General features: G+C 37.9%; 2 protein-coding genes across 2 annotated transcripts in view; one reads left to right on the forward strand and one right to left on the reverse strand.

Moving 5' to 3' along the window:
- Positions 1 to 296: 296 nt before the first annotated feature.
- Positions 297 to 845, reverse strand: LOC111390850 (zinc finger BED domain-containing protein RICESLEEPER 2-like). Its single transcript, XM_023015978.1, has one exon. It carries the CDS (start codon positions 843 to 845, stop codon positions 297 to 299), a length of 549 nt encoding a protein of 182 aa, XP_022871746.1.
- Positions 846 to 11,252: 10,407 nt separating this feature from the next.
- LOC111390852 (kinesin-like protein KIN-12B) overlaps positions 11,253 to 17,514 on the forward strand; it is an 8,852-nt gene continuing 2,590 nt past the window's right edge. The window contains exons 1-12 of the mRNA XM_023015979.1: positions 11,253 to 11,655; positions 12,519 to 12,656; positions 12,760 to 12,843; positions 12,995 to 13,111; positions 13,217 to 13,276; positions 13,363 to 13,416; positions 13,521 to 13,613; positions 14,517 to 14,612; positions 14,846 to 14,994; positions 16,389 to 16,538; positions 16,642 to 16,771; positions 16,910 to 17,512. Of these exons, the coding sequence (XP_022871747.1) occupies positions 11,347 to 11,655; positions 12,519 to 12,656; positions 12,760 to 12,843; positions 12,995 to 13,111; positions 13,217 to 13,276; positions 13,363 to 13,416; positions 13,521 to 13,613; positions 14,517 to 14,612; positions 14,846 to 14,994; positions 16,389 to 16,538; positions 16,642 to 16,771; positions 16,910 to 17,512 (1,983 nt within the window). The 5' untranslated portion in view covers positions 11,253 to 11,346. The remainder of the gene's footprint in view (positions 11,656 to 12,518; positions 12,657 to 12,759; positions 12,844 to 12,994; positions 13,112 to 13,216; positions 13,277 to 13,362; positions 13,417 to 13,520; positions 13,614 to 14,516; positions 14,613 to 14,845; positions 14,995 to 16,388; positions 16,539 to 16,641; positions 16,772 to 16,909; positions 17,513 to 17,514) is intronic.

Genomic DNA, 17,514 nt, shown 5'->3' on the forward strand with positions numbered 1-17,514 from the left:
TTTCAAAGATTTCATCATGTTACTAACAACTTTCCCATCCATGTATAGATCACTAAAACAGTATTCAACATAATCCATTTTATATCTTGGATCAAGGATAGTAGCAATAAGCAACAACTGATTCGCATTTTCCATTTTACCCCAATACTTTTCGAACTTCTTCTTCATGTTAGTTGCCATTTTACCCAATAAAAAATTATCACTCAATCTCCATTCATCCAATTCGAATACAATATTACAAATTTCATGGAGATAAGCACAAGCACTAACATGCAATGAAGAACTAAAAGTCAAAGTTACATCAATTTTTTTTTAAGAAACTTGACAAATACAGATCCATTTTTACAATCTAAATTTGAAGGAGGTCCACTTCTCTTTTTACCACCATCGTCTTCCCGAAAGTAATGCAAATATTGAACATCTTCTTCTTCTAACTTATCAAAAGCTTTCTCAAATTTCAATGCCGTTTTCAACATCAAATAGGTTGAATTCCACCTAGTTGAAACATCCAAAAATACAATAGACTTGCAATCGATCTTCTCTTTTCTCGCACACTCCTTTAGTTTTTCATTCCTAACAGGAGAAGATTTTACATATTTGATTGCATTGCGGATATTCACAATGGAGTCATGTACTTCCCTCAACCCCTCACAAACAATCAAGTTTATAATGTGTGCACAACACCTGAAGTGCAAATATCTTCCATCTAGAACACATCCATCACTACCCCAAGCAATCAACTTCCTCTTAAGATAAGCAATAGCCACATCATTAGAGCTTGCATTATCAACAGTGATTGTAAAAAATTTCTCAATTCCCCAATCTTGCAAACAAGTCTCAATCATTTTCCCAATCGTTTCTCCTTTGTGATTTGGAACAACACAAAAATTTAAAATATGCTTATTAAGTGTCCAATCAGAATCAATAAAATGTGCTGTAAGAGACATGTAATTAACATTTTGAATGGAAGTCCAAGTGTCAGTTGTGAGGGAAACCCTTTGACGGTGAAAAGAGAAGACATCTCTCAATTTCAGTTTTTCATCTAAATACAATTATAGATGTCTCTAACAAGAGTCCTCCAAGATGGAGCCTTAAATTGAGGACATGCTACACTACAAAAGAGCTTAAAACCCTGACCTTCAACAAACCTAAAAGGTAATTCATCCAATACAATCATCTTAGCACATGCAAATCTACACTCTTCTTTACTTCGACCAATAGCAGCAAGATTGCTCCCGCCACCCTCTTTTTTATTCTCAAAAGAAAGGATTTTTTTGCTTCTTATCCACCAATCTACCAGGATACTTCTTACATTGATTTGTCAAATGATTACCCAATGTGCTAGTACTACACTTCTTAGTGCCACAAGCATAATCTACCCCACAGTAGTTACATTTACACCTAACATCTGGATCATCCCTTGATCCTAAAATCGTAAAGTGATCACAAACATATGAAGCTAATCTATTAGATTTTCGTTTACCTAGTGTTGACGGTGCACGTGGAGGAAGACTTGCTTGCAAATCTATGTCATTTGATAGAGATTCTGTACCAAGTACTTCACAATCATCCATATCTACAAACATATTCCACCAAAATTATAAAACAACCAAATAGATGTATTTAATAAAAATAACAATGCAATACAATAAATAAATAATACAACACCTATGGCTGTGTCCATTTCCTAAGCATAATCTATCACCAAAGGTCGCTCTGAATGAAGACAAACAGGATCGTCCTTGAAATTATCTGTAGCTGCCAATCATGACCAACCATTGATGTTGAAGGGAGAAATGTTTTTAGAAGCTTAGCAGAGGAATTCAAACGGAAAACAAAAACATAAACAAAATAGATAAACAAATAATTCAATTCCCTAGATACAATGAACTACATTTGTATTTCAATAAATTTGGGACTAAAGCATGATTACATCACTTCTTTTTTCCAATGAAATAAAATATTTAGCAACCAAAGTAAATTATGTTCAATTATCCTATTTAGCAACCAAAGTTTTGAGGCAGATAGGTCGACCAGAATTAATGCTGATAAGGTTACAGACTTCAAGTTAGTGGAATAAACTAACAGGGAAAGTTTAAAGAAGAAAACCTAACAAACCCTGCTAATACAAGACACCACTGGTTACTGAAACTTAGTGGGAAAGAGAAATTTCATTTGTCATATGAATGTATCCCAATATTTGCACACTGAGTAGAGAGCCCGCTTTTCTGTGCTTACATATAACAATTGGATAAACGACCTAGCTTCACCTCTCAATCGAAGCATAATAAGCCAATTGAGTATGGTTTGTAAGCATGGTGTATTCAGGTTGATATATACACAACAGGAATAACATAGATGCAGTGTGGTATTCTGGGAAACTAATTTCTATGATTAAAATGGACCTCAAGATAAAATTGATATAAAGGAACAAAGTGGGCCAAAAAATCAATTTCTTTAGAAAAAAGTGGACCCTTTCTCAGAAAGAAACCTTGCACTTGATATTTTAGATTCGTGCAGCCGTTTAGCCCCTTCAAACACATATACAAACAATTTGATATCCATATAAAGCCATGAACAAAAATACAGTTTCATGGAAAAACATATCACACCGAGGAAAAACGATAGGCTTCTCGGATGTAGAGTATGGATTTCAACCGAATTTTACTACTAAAGTTCATAACAAAATAGGAATTAGGAACTCAATATATAAAACATATTCATGTTCATAAATAGAAGTACCCAAAAGAGATTGCACAAACAAAATATGGAAACAATCACCCAGTACATGAAATTGCACAATAATGAAGCTCTGTGTGCGAGCAAATTCAATTTCAGTTTTAGTCGACACCTGACAACTCTAAGCACAATGGTACAATTGAAATTCAGAATGTTACTTTGAAGAAACTGAAACTGAAATTGAAATTGAAACTAAAATTCAGAACAGTGCCAGTTACATATATTTCTTTGAAGAAACTGAAATTTGCTGCACGAATCGCGATTACGCACTCACTATCCCAACTGAAATTCGGAATGTTGCTTGGCCTTTGTTTTAGAGGGGGGACTGGAGAGTCGGTAGACTGAAAAAAATGGAGTTTACCATTGCAAATTGAGAGAAAATGATGAAAGAGAGACTGAGAGATTAGGGCTCCATCCGTTCTTCTGCGGTTCTACCTTCGCGTGAGAAGTGAAGTGAAAATTAGGGCTTATTTTTATTTTCATTCATTTCTTTTTCTTTTTTTTTTCATAATTGTTGGCGGGTTGGGTCGGTTTGGGTTATTTCGGGTTTCGTTGGACAACCCATAAACCGACCCAACCTGACCTGACCCAAAAACACAGCCCGTGACCCGAAACCCGCCTAAAAACACAAAAAAATCGACCTAAACCGATCAGTTTGGGTCGGGTCGGCGATTTTCGTGGGTTGGCTTGGGTTTTGCCCAGCCCTAGTGCCAGCACTTCTCAAATATTCAAAGGCAACCTTCTCAGAGCGTCTCCGCAGTGACTAGCCCTTGGCCGTTCACCAAATGGGGCATCGACTTCATTGGTCCACTTCCAAAAGGAAGAGGAAGCGCGACTTTTGCCATTGTTGCCATCGACTATTTCACCAAGTGGGTCGAAGCTAAACCTCTTGCCAAGATCACCGAGACGAATACTACAAAATTCGTCTGGAAGAACATTATTTGCAGGTTCGACATTCCCCACTCCTTAGTATCTGAAAACGGAAGATAGTTCGACAACAAGAAAATGCGAGACTTATGCGACGAACTGGGCATAAAGAAGGATTTCTCAACGCCTCATCACCCACGAGCAAATGGGCAAGTTGAGGCAGTAAACAAAACAATCAAGCATATCCTGAAAAGAAAGTTTGATACCTCGAAGGGGGCTTGGGTCGATGAGCTTCCCCACGTCTTCTGGGCCATCAGAACAACTAGTCGAACTGCAACAGGGGAGACACCCTTCTCAATGACCTACGGAGCCGAGACCATGAGCCCGGTCGAGGTAGGAGTCCCATCGTACCGTTGAATACACTTCAATGAGATCAGTAACGACGATGCTCGAATGAGCGAACTCCACCTCCTTAAAAAAAGAAGAGATACCTCCCAGGCAAACTTGGCAAAGTATCATAGAAAGATGATCCGTTATTATAACTCCAAGGTCAGAAATTGGACTCTTCGCCTAGGGGACCTCGTCCTTAGAAGGGTCTTTCAATCATCAAAGCTAACTGGGTCCGAAGTGTTCGGACAGAATTGGGAGGGTCCTTACCACATCTGCAGGAAATCCTGACCTGACACTTTTGAAATTGAAGACATGACAGGGAAAGCACTGTCTCATCAATGGAACATCGAACACTTGAGAAAATACTATCAGTGATGAACTTGTGTTCTAATTCGATCTCAATGTTTTCTAATAAATGTGTCATGATCTGATCTCATTTGTAACTTCCTTATCTTACTAAGTGCTGAAAATGCCTTAGTGAAGGGTAATATAACTTCTCTCTCTAAGTAATGATACTTTAGTTCCTTGTCACATCGGTTAGTAAATTGTTACCTCAGCTCTTCAATATGTTAATTAGTCCGATCTTTTGTTATTATTCGGTTATTGGTAAATGGCGCTTTATATTTAATTAAGTGATTGTCATTCATATACTCAACTGTAAACGGCTCAACACAATGAAAAAAGTAGAAGCAACAATACTTAACAAAAATTTCACTTCATTCATTTGAAATTGGATTACAAAAGAGGCCAAGGTCATTACAAAGATTAACTCTATTCTATGGGGGCATCTTCCACCCCGCCCTCCACCTCGCCTGCCCTGGGGACTCTGGAGCATCCTCGACGAACCTATCAGGCCGACCTCCAGTAGGCCAACTGAACTCTGCCTCTAATGAGGATATGTCCAGAGTAGGATGAACCTCTTTCAACCGACCCAATAATCCTTGGGTGGTCCAGGAAGTCCAGAAGTTTGCAAAGTCGTCGTACATGGGGTGCTATTCGAAGTGGTCGATGAAGTTCTGTACAGCCACCTCCCCTGCCGATTTCAGCTCCTCCTTCAGAGAGGCGATCTCCTCAGCTTGGGCATCCACCCTCTGCCTCAGCTCCGCCTTTTCTTTATTAGAGGCCTTCAGAGCCTCTGTGGCGAGCTGGTGGTGCTCGTTTGCATGATCACCTCTTCGGGTAATAGCAGCCACCTAGCACTCCACTTCATATAGCTCCTTCTTCAGTCGCTCTATGTTTCCCTTGGTAGTTGCCAGCTGGGCCTCAGCCTCCTTCGTTCCTCTCTTCCTCCTCGGCCTTGTCCCGGGCCTTCCTCACTACGTCACCATATTGTATTGCCTCTTCAAGGCGCTTGGCAAGGTCCTCCTTCTTAGCATTGAGGTCTTTCACCAATCCCTCAAGTTGGATGCTTGTGCTTAAGGCCCGGGCCACATAAGCACTGTTGGCCGCAACCAAGTCCTCGGCAATGCAGGAGTTGGTGTGGTCTCTCCATTCCTCGAATACTTATTATGGACCACTGCCACCTCAACCGTCTCTAGAGGAAGAGCCTCCAGCACTTCTTTCACTGACTCTTCTGAATTGGTGCCCAAGAAATCAACCTCCTTCGAAGGACGGACCCTTTTCCTCTTTGGCTGCCCCGACACTTGGGCAATGGGCACAGCAGCTACTGGCCGGGGCAGGAGAAGCCTCTGGTGGCACAGGCGTCTTCTCCAGGATGACCACCTCGGTAGGAATTGTAGTCTACCTCAGAGCTGAAGGTGGTCTCGCCACAGTTGGGCGCTTCGAGGGGGCAGTAGGCTTCTTGTCCTTCCGCAGCAAGTTTGCGTCTTGGTCCTCCACCACCTCCTCTTCGGTCGGAGGCTGGAGCCTTTTGCTGGCATCCACCAGATCCTCCATCTGCTTTTTGTACGCAGAGGAGGAGGTCTTCAGGGCTCTCGCCTCTGCCATCATCTTTTGGATATTTTGAAGTCTAGCCTCAGAGGCAGCTTCTTGTTAAAGTTATCTGCAAGGGAACAAGTACTTTAATACAAGTGTAAACAATTCGAAAAGTGCTGAAAGATATTCACTTCGGGACATTTACCTTGAGAGGCCATCAAGCCGTGCGTCACGAAGTGGATGTTTTTTTTTATCAGCTGGTAGTATGATCTCTTCTTTAGAGGCAATTGGTAAATGATGCAAATGATGTCGAAGTCGTCGGTGGATAACTCACACCGAGGAAGAGTGTCTTCAAAAGCAAATAGTTTAGTTAAGAACCGAACCGAAGAAGAATAATCAAGAAACACAAAGCCACAGTACTCACTAAGTGTTGAATACTTCGTGGGGACCGTAAGAGGCGCAAGGGGGTCCCCTCCCATCTTGTCCCATCTCCCGACAGTCCAGTACCACAAGCTCTTCCACTCCTTAATGGAGCTCGGCAGATCAAGCACGAATGGAGTGTGCGAACCCCATGAGATCAAGTAGTACCAACCCCTGGTCTTATCCCCCCAGCTACTACCTTAGGGACATAGAGGGTCTGAAATACAGAAAAGGCATCTCTACCCCAAGCGACACCTCCTTCCACAACATCCAGAAGCCCACCATTTGGCTCCAGGAGTTCGGGTTCAATTGGGTAGGAGCTAAGCCGTATGACCTAAGTACCATACGGAAGAAAGGGTGGATCGGAAGCCTAAGGCCAGCCTTATGGATCGCCTCGCTGATTGCCACGCACCCTGGCCTAGGTAGCAGGCCCGTTCATTAGGTTTAAGTAGGATCAGATCTACACTATTTGGGATCCTATATTCAACCCTAAGTCTTTCCAGGTCGACACCCTTTAGCTTAGAGGGATAACCCGACGTCCCCAATGCACAAATGTGTCTACTGGGCTATCTGGTCTCTTCCATATGTTCTCCCCCCCAATAATCGCTTCGACTATTTCAAAGGAGGTCGCCAAAATGGGCTCGTCCATCCTCACTAGTTCCAACCCCCTCCTCGAGCTACCATTACCCTCAGAAGCCATTTTCAGAAATGAAAAGTTTCAAATACCTACTGAAACTTTCGAAATGGAGTGTCTCGTAGCCAAAAATAGTCAAGAAACAATGTAAGTCACCGAAAACTGGGATTTCTCGCCTGAAAGTGCTTGAAGAACGTCGAAAAATGTAAAGATTTTGATAGCAAATTGGGTTTTTGATTTCCCAAAAGTGAAAAGCTCCAAAAACTCTCAAGTCTGCCTTTTATAGAGCGTCCCAGCTAATCTCCACCGTTGAATTCAAATGCAATCAATCTAGGCTGTCCGTCGCATCATCGATCGAGGCCGTTGAAATGAAACGCCAGATTTGATCTACACTTAAGATCTAGTTGTGACCTTTATACTCACGCGAAACGCGTTGCCTCGATCACCATCAGCCGTCTACAATAAGTAGCCGCAGCAGTCTATTCTGGGAATGGGCATCGCACCCAACTGTCGCCTTGAAAATATGCGACCGCTGTCAAATCATTTAACGTCAGAGATGCCCGCCTCAAATCGAGCTCTTCACTCAGCTTTACAAAGCTTAGATGCACCTGACGCTGAGTCCCCTATGGGTCATCGCTTCGATAGCTGCGTTTCTTCCTAAGCTTTTCAAAGCTTTAGCCATCTCCCAACGCGTCGTCCCCTGTGGGTTAGCTCACCAGTGGCAGATGAGCTCCTCACTCAGCTTTTCAAAACTTAGACGCACCTGACGCGGAGTCCCCTATACGTCATCGCCTCGGTAGCTGCGTTCCCTCCTAAGCTTTACAAAGCTTTAGCCATCTCCCAACGCGTCATCCCCTATGGGTCAGCGCACCGATGGCAGATGGGCTCCTCACTCAACTTTCCAAAGTTTAGACGCACCTGACGCAGAGTCCCCTGTGGGTCATCGCCTCGGTAGCTGCGTTCTCTCCTAAGCTTTACAAAACTTTAGCCATCTCCCAAAGTGTCGTCCCCTGTGGGTCAGCACACCGGTGGTAGATGAGCTCTTCACTCAGCTTTACAAAGCCTAGACGCACTTGATGCAAAGTTCGTTGTGGATTATCGCCTCGGTAGCTGTAATCCCTCCTAAGCTTTACAAAGCTTTAGCCATCTCCCAACGCGTCGTCTCTATGGGTCAGTGCACCGATGGTAGATGAGCTCCTCACTCAATTTTACAAAGCTTAGATATACCTGATGCGAAGTCCCCTGTGGGTCATTGCCTCGTGGCTGCGTTTCCCTTCTAAGCTTTACAAAGTTTTGGCTGCCTCCCATCGCATTGTCCTATAGTCAATGGACAACAAATGAATATTCCTGTACTACCCCTCCTCCACCTAAGCTGCGCAAGAAAGGCCCAAAGCCAATCATTCAAATTGGATTGGTGATCAATTTCTAGGTTTCGTCGTAAACCCATGGGGCCAGCGTATTCAGTTCCAATACGTCATACTAGGTATTGGTATGTACCCCGATTATCTCCAGATCTATGCTTATTTTCAACTCCCCGAAAGCATTTCGTCGATTACTACACCCTTCGTCTGGAGAGCCAAACCTACCTCTCTATAATTTAATGCTTCAAAAGTTTCAACTTCCAATGCACAGTTTATTGACTTAATTAAGTAATATGTGCAAATCTCAATATCTATTTATTGAATCATTGCAAAGCTATTGGAGCACTTTAAAATTAAATGTTAAAAACAACAAATATTTATTGAGAATGCTAAAATTAAATGTTAAAAATAAAGAGGCTATGGGAGCACTTTAAAAGTTTGTTCTTTAAATTTATAGATGCTCTTTAAATAGTAAAATATATTTTTTAAAAATAAAGAATCTCTTGAAAATGCTATTATTAACATTTTTCTAATTCCATGCAATTGAATGAGGCACTGAAAAAGGGTTCAACTCTCCACGCATTCATTCTTGAACTTGGAGAAATATTGTGTTGCTGCCACACAAGATCCCAACATATCATTAGCATCATAAGTTCATGCATTATATAAAATGTCCAAACTTGAACTTGGGGGAGTATTGTGTTGTGCCTCGACACAACCAAGCAAATGGTCAACTCTTCATATAGTGTAATAAAGATAGACACTTCACACCAGAGCATCACTTTTCCAACAACGACATTCATACCATGTTGCATATCATAGATAATATCTTTCACGTTGAACCTAAAGTCCACACATTATGTAAATATTCATATTTGAACTTGAGAGACTATTATTACGCTTTATCCTACAATTGTCCAAGCATAGACCATGTCTCACATCCGCACTTCATGTCACTATCCTTAACTTAACCAAGGTCTTTAGACACAAGTAGTCGAATTGATCAGCCTGAACCAAAGGTCTGTGTCTGGCATTTTAATCGAAACTGAAACTCCCAAATCGAAATTGAAGGTTCCAATTTATGTTTTAAAGAAAATAGGAATCAAAATCGAGAATCAAGAATCATATGGTTTCGATTCAACTCTTGGTTTGTGAACCATAACCATGGGTAACCGAATGGAACCAAGTTTTTTTATATAATTTTTTATTTACAATTTATAGGTTGGGTAAAAAAAATGTGCAAAATCTAAAATTCGTAAGTTAAAAACTAGAACAAAGAAGTTGATTTGAAAATTAAATACGAAATATTGCACACATCCATTATTCAATAATGATGCACAAAAAGTTTTACTTAGTTTTTCTTTGTTCCTGCCGCATGATAAATTTTTGAGCTACTGTACACTTCCCAATTTTGAAGAAAGTTATTTCAATAAAAACAAAACATAGAGAATATTTTAGCTTCAAAGAACTCGAAAAGTAATACAAAATTATTTGTGTTTCAGGAACTATAACGAAAGCATACCAACATGTTGCAATTGGATTATGACACTGTATGATCAACCATCAGTGGCGGAGGGAGGTGGGATTTGAGAAAAACGAATTTATATGAACTTTTTTATGTTTTTGTACTTGTATTTTTAATAAACTATATTTTGTGTTTAAAATTATTTCGTTAATTTAGCACCTATTTGACAACCATTAAATTGAAAAAAAAAATAATAAATAGTAGAGAAAAATTTTAAATGTACGTGCTGAATATTTTATTATGTGTATGTGTGGTTGAAAATGAATATGTAAAAAAAAGTTTGAAATAAATGATTGTCGAACAGGAGCTTAATTAGGACTCTATTAAATTCGAGTTTTGACTCTATCACCATCAACCCGCATTATGAAATTTGAACTAAAATTTTAAAATAGTTTAAAATTAGCTCGATCTATTTAGCTAGAGTGTAATTATTAGTTCACATAATAGCTACGATCTTTCATAATGATCAATGGATGAATCAAACTTCCTATTCAAAGTTAAAACTCACTACTCAAGCATAATTTCGATTAGAATTCACCATTCTACAATATTAATTGATGTCGCAACCTAGCTAGTTTTGATAATCCAATAATCCGCAAACATGCATTATTGTTATCATAAATTATTTACTTCTTTAATCAATCAGAGAATAAAAATTGTGTAATCTTTTATTGAGAAATGGTCTACCAAGTACAAGCTCTTAGCACGATGATATAATACATCAATTAATTTAATTCTTCATTTCATCGTATTTAGCATAATATATAAATCATTTTTAATTTTGTTTTTATACGAGTCGCATTATTTCCATTAGCATGCATTTTTAATAGTGTATTGATAGAAAATGTGTGGTTAAAAAATAAAGAACAATTTTAAATTTGCGTGTAATATTATTTTATAAAGAATGTGTGGTTAAAATGATTTTACATTACTGTTTTAAATTTTTTTTTTTAAAAAGAACGTGGGTAAAATAGGGGCTATATGTCACCAAATATGGGCTAGATTTGTAAGCCCTCGTTTCGCCCCCATTTTTTGGAGATAAAAATAGGTGGAATAATGTTTTTTAGAAAAATGAGTAGTTGAAAAAGAAGGAAAAATTTTCGATTTACGTGCAATATTATTTTATAGAAAAATATATGGTTAAAAATAAAATAGAGAAAAATAAAATGTAATAAAATATAATTTTAGGGCCTGTTTGAGCCAAATTATTCCAAAATAATACATTCTTAAACAGTGATTTGATATCATTTCAACCACACATTCTTCGATAAAATATTATTACAAGTAGATTAAAATTTTTTTCTTATTTTTTAACTATATATTTTCCATCAATACTCAATTCAAGAATGCATTATTATCAAAATAATGTATGAATACCAAACAGGCTTAAAATAATTTTTGACTTTGATATCATTTCATAATTCAAATCAAACACTTCCCCTAGCTCTCGCCAACGGCTACCTCTATCTCTCTCTCTATTTGTCTGATTATCTCTCTCAAAACCATTCACGCAATCTTCTCTCTCTACTGTAAAGATGAAGCATTTCATGATGCCAAAAAATCAAATATTGAGAGAGAATCATGAGTCCGCTACACCATCCGCATTTCCGAACCTTAAAAGTAAATCGATAGCAGCAGCAAGCCCTAGCAGCCGGAGACAAAATTCTTCTAAAGAAAATTCGGCGCCGACATCAGATCCGAACTCGACTGTTTCACCTGCCACTGCCAAGATGAAGAGCCCGCTTCCTCCGCGGCCCACGCTCAAGCGGAAGCTCAGTGTGGAGGCCGCGGTGGGATTGGAGAATAGTGATGGGCCTACGAATCCTGCCGATTCTGGTGTAAAGGTGAATCTCTGGAAGAAAACTTGATTTCAGATTATTTTGGTTTTACTTCAACTTGCATTGGTTAGGGAGGTTTATAGGATTGTGACCTTCGGCTTCAGTAGTTTACCGTTCAGATCTGCGTTGGAATTTTCATATTGTTTGGTAAAACCTCTATATGTTTTGAGTTCCCGTATTTTTTATTTTATTTTATTTTTCTACTTAGGAAGCCCCATTTTTTGAAATTCCCTCTCCCTTTCAATGTGATGTGACATCTTCAGCATAAACGCCAGGAGCATGTATAGTTTATATAGGATCTTCTGGAACAAGATTTGGTTTTTCAAATGGTTCTGAATGAATGAAGTAGTACTTGTGCAGCTGGATTTTCGTTAATTTAGAAAATTTGAGAAACTTACATTTTATTTTTGAGGAAACCAGGTTAGTTAATCGCTATTGGCTTTGAGTAACTGAACTCTTTGAATTAATATTTCTTAGAGTGAAATGGTAATAAGAATGAATTCTCCAACTTAATCTGGAACTACAGTAATTCTTTTCTCTGTGTTCTCAGGTAAAATTGGAAATGCGTGGCTATAATATTTAGCTACAACAGTTTAAATTTTGAATTTCATGTTGGTCTATGAAACTTTTGAACGAACTTTATTGGATATTGTGAACTGGATGACGAAAGTTTCTTCTACTATATTTGCATAATTTCATCTTTATTTGGGTTTCAATTATCTTTGTGGACATTCACTTTAATTTTACTATACCCCTTTGTTTTGACCATAGCTTTTGTTAAGATTTGTCACTTGGTCACTGAAAATTGTTTAGGACGTTAACATGTGATTCGAAAATACTGGGTTTGTGATTGTAACTATATAAACCAGGTAATAGTGCGCATGAGACCACCAAACAAGGTTGAGGAAGATGGAGGGTCAGTAGTTCAGAGATTATCAAATGATTCTTTGTCAATAGCAGGGCAGACCTTTACATTTGACTCAGTTGCAGATATTGAATCTACTCAGGCAAGATTCTACTGTTTTATAATTTTAATGTGTAAGCAAATTTATAACCCTAAATATAAAAAACAAGATAGTGAAACTTGATCTGTAACATTATCTATTTCAGATTGATATATTCCAGCTCATAGGGGCACCCCTCGTTGAAAATTGTCTAGCAGGATTTAACAGCTCGGTGTTTGCCTATGGCCAGGTAATTTGGTTTTCATTTATGCATTTTACAGCAGGAGTTAGGTAGTGGTGTTATTATATCCAGTGAAACAAGTGCATGCATACAATCGAATGTTGCGATAAAATGTAATTTTTTTTGCTAAGGATGACATGTTTGCAATTCAATTGACCAGACGGGAAGTGGAAAAACCTATACTATCTGGGGTGCATCCAATACCTCGTTGGAAGAACACGATCAGCAAGGCTTAACACCTCGAGTTTGCCAGCGACTATTTGAGCGCATTAATGAGGTCTTCTATTTCATTATCGATTTTTTCCCCCTACGTGATTCTTATCACTCTTGTCCTGGCATTTAGGTATATTCTTACTTTGTGGGATTTCAATTTTCCTTTTAGGAACAAGTGAAGCATGCTGATGAACAGCTTGTGTATATGTGTCGATGCTCTTTCCTTGAGGTACTTGGCTCTGTTATCTTTTGTGCTCTACAGAAAATATAACTTAATTATCTCTCCTCTGAATCCTTTGAATGGCATATTTACAGATTTATAATGAGCAAATTACTGATTTGTTGGATCCAAATCAAAAAAATCTCCAGGTAAAAAAGCAGAGATATGTACTTCTGTGGAGATTGTGTGAAATTGGTGCCTGACATTATCTCATTGAATTGTCTTTCTTTTTATTCAATTTTTCTCATTACAGATAAGAGAAGACGTCAAAAGTGGGGTTTATGTCGAAAATTTGACAGAGGAGTGTGTGTCCTCAATGGAGGATGTGTCACAACTTCTAATAAAGGTTTGTTCTGCTTTTATGCTTTTTTAATGTTCAAAGTGGTCTACTTCGAATTTTTTATTATTATACTATAATTTAGGGTACTTCAATTACATATGACTTTTATTCAAAGGAAATAAAATTGCATAGGACTATACTTTAGTACCTTGAGATTATTTTTTGGGTAGGTGAAGGTTGTTATGTTGTGATTTACATGTTCTTTCCGTTTAAAGAAAGATAATAACATAAAACAATTGTGTATCTTGAAAAAAAATTAAATTATAATGCAGGAAACTTAACAAGTAAGTTGATATTTTGAAATGAGATTGATTAATTTCAATCCTATCTATCTTTTACCTTTTCTCTCTCCATTTAACTCAAATGGTTAATTATTTTATATAGGGAGAAGAGAACATAAACACTCAAGAGAAGAGAGGCTGATTCCTCAGTTTACCAAAGATCTATTCCTCATCTAGCATTAAGCCCAGTTTAAGCATTTCAAACTACATTATAGATCGTTTATTGGCATGTTCCAAGCAAACATTTCGGACAAATATATATTCAACTTATTTTCCTAACACAAAGCCATGTGTAGGAATGGTCTATAACCTTAAAGCTTGTGTGAGAAATTTATAAACTGATGAAAAGTAGTGTAGATTTTGTAGGTCCCACAAAATATGTCGATAATAAGTGGATAGTAGTTGTGGGTTCAATGAAATGTGTGATTAAAATTGATTCAATTTATATGCTTCTCCAAATAAGCTTTTAGCCTTAAGTTGCAATCGAGAAGTGAATTTTGGCCAGCTGTGTTATGTTGTCTTTCACTTTTAATTTTAGGTAGTCATCTTGCTCGGGATTTTTAGGTAATATTTTAGTATCTTATAATTTTCAGAGATTGTACATATAGACACTACATGAATTGTGCAGGGATTGTCCAACCGGAGAACTGGCTCAACAAGCGTAAATGCTGAAAGTTCTCGTTCCCACAGCGTCTTCACTTGTGTTGTTGAATCGCGAAGCAAGGTAATAGAATCATTGATTAAGATTGACTATGATCCATTCTTCATCACTTGTTTGAGTTTTTTTGCAATTAGGTAAACACAGAGCACAAGTTAGTTGGTGCTTGAATGCATCCCGCTACTCCCATCTATTTGTTGTGTGCGTGCGTAGAGCTAATGTGTGTTAAGTTGATTTCTATCACATGCAATTTTGCAACCTTCTCTGCTAAAGGCTCATCACCTAAATGTATATCACAGAGAATGGCTGATGGTGGGGTTAGCTGCTTGAAGATGAGTAGAATAAATTTTGTTGATCTGGCTGGATCTGAAAGACAAAAGCAGACAAGTGCAGCTGGAGACCGCTTGAAGGAAGCGGGAAATATTAACCGTTCGCTTTCACAACTAGGGTATGTTTAATATATTCTGCAGAAGTTTGCAACATCTAGTGACTTGATTTTTTGTTGCCTTTTTGGTGCCATAGCCCAATGGATTGATTTTTTTTAGTATTTTTAGAGGTATAAAAAATTGTTTGGAGGAATTTATAATTTGAATCAATTTTAACCTTACATTTCATGGGACCCACAACTACAACCCACTTATTATCTACATATTTAGTGAAACCCACAAAATCTCCACCACTTCTTTCCATCAAATTATAGATTACGACTTTATAAATTTCTCCTAACAATATTTTACTTTCGACTACTAATATGAGAGAAAATAACTTTCTACAGAACTTATATTGATTCTGATGAGGAAAGAATTGCTGTACTTAATTTCAAACTTGTACCATGAATAGGAATTTATATATGAAATACATTTGGTAGTTTGCATTGTCATTCTGTCTAATTAAAATTTGTGATTGCAATGAACAAATAAGATACCTTTATTTTTCTAAGATTTTGTGATTTATGAAAGGTCTACGAGCTATGGAACTATTGTAATACATGAGAATGAAAATAGGAAATGAGTCAGACATTAATAAAACAAATTTAGATGATATTATTTGTTTTTGTGCTATAGGGGGAATTTAAGGTTGCTCCTACATGACATATAACCTGTTATCACTTGCAGTTGGTGCTGGAAGTGCTGAAAGATTTACTAGTCTTTGTAATTGGAAATTTAGATTGTTGCTAGTGTGATTGCAAATTTTGTTACTGATATGGGGCCTATTGTTTGAATCATAATTGAATTAGATGGTAATATAACAATCCTGTGTAATATGATTAGAATGTAGAAGATAAGGATTTAGATAGGTTGTCTACTGTCGAAAACTATCTCCTCTTCCTGATGTTTATGTCAGGCTTGAAGCGAATGCTCTTTTTCTGAACAAGGAGAGCACCTTGAGGAACACGAGACCTATGGCAATAGAGGATTGATGAACTAGTATACTTGTTCAGTTAGATACAACTTTACTAATGTTCTTTTGTGACAAAATTAGAAGAAAATTACCTTTGTAGACAAGAAATGTTTGCTGTTAATCCAGTCTTAAGTTTTAGAGATTGTGATGTATACACGACATTTAAAGCCTGCATGTCTTTGATAACATGCTGACTATGGCATCTAACTTTAAGCTCTTATCACATTCATTTAGCTATGACTTAGTTGTTTGAAACATTGCTAATCGAGAATATCAGATTGTTAATGTACTCATTTTGAATATCTAATTGTTAATGTGCTCATCAGAATTTCAAATTGTTAATGTATCTGTTGTCTTCATGTTATGGGACACTTTTTGATGAGCTATTACAAGATAAATTTCGTTTCTGATGTTAATTTTGGTTGCCTTTGACATATGCAGGAATTTAATTAACATTCTTGCAGAAGTTGCCCAAACAGGAAAGCAAAGGCACATCCCATATAGAGATTCCAAGTTGACATTTTTACTGCAGGAATCTCTTGGTGGGAATGCAAAACTGGCAATGATATGTGCGGTTTCTCCAGCCCAAAGGTGACCATGGATATCAGTGTGTGTGTGTGTATATAAAGATTTTATCTATAGTTTCTTTTTTCCTTGTATTAAACTTGCAATGGTTTCTGTAACATATTTGCAGCTGCAAGAGTGAAACTCTCAGTACTTTGAGATTTGCCCAACGTGCAAAGGCTATAAAAAACAAGGCAGTTATTAACGAAGAAATTCAGGATGATGTAAACGTTTTGAGACAAGTGATACGACAATTAAGGGTATATGATCTATTCTTTTTACTATATGTTCATTAGTCACGGTGGTTATTAATAGCTAATCAGGTACGCAATTATATTGGGAGGAGAGTATAGAAATTAGAAGGAAACATTTTATTTTTTTCTCTTATCATTAAACAGGATGAACTGCATCGAATGAAGGGAAACGGCAATCAAACAGGCCAAGTTGGAGCTTATTCAACAGGATGGAATGCCCGGAGAAGTTTGAATCTCCTGAAATTTAGCCTCAAGCAGCCATTGACGTTGCCCCACGTCTATGATGCCACTGATGAAGAAATGGAAATCGTTGAGGAAGAAATTGTTGATGAGGACACAGATGTTAATATAGAAGATGAGGCACTCAAACCAGTTGATGAGGATAAAAATAATATCACGGATTGTGGTTCCAGAGAAAGAAACTCAGACATAGAACTGCCAAATAGTGATTCTTGCGGACGCTACGCTCAGGGGGAGTATATTCCTTCAATTATTGAAAACTTGCCGGATGAAGATGGTGCAGCTCATAATCACTGTACTGTTCCAATTGACACATTGCCAGTTCTGAAGTCACCGACTCCCAGTGTTTCACCAAGGCTGAGCAATAGCAGGAAAAGTAGTTTCACATCAACAGAACATTTGGCTGCAGCTCTTCACCGTGGTCTCGATGTTATAGGGAGCCTTCGTCATAGTGCAGCTTTGGGACGATCATCATTCAGATTCTCTTGTGTACCAGCTGGTGCTAAAGC

Source organism: Olea europaea, unplaced genomic scaffold, assembly GCF_002742605.1.
Source record: "Olea europaea var. sylvestris unplaced genomic scaffold, O_europaea_v1 scaffold722, whole genome shotgun sequence".
NCBI classification, from domain to species: Eukaryota; Viridiplantae; Streptophyta; class Magnoliopsida; order Lamiales; family Oleaceae; genus Olea; species Olea europaea.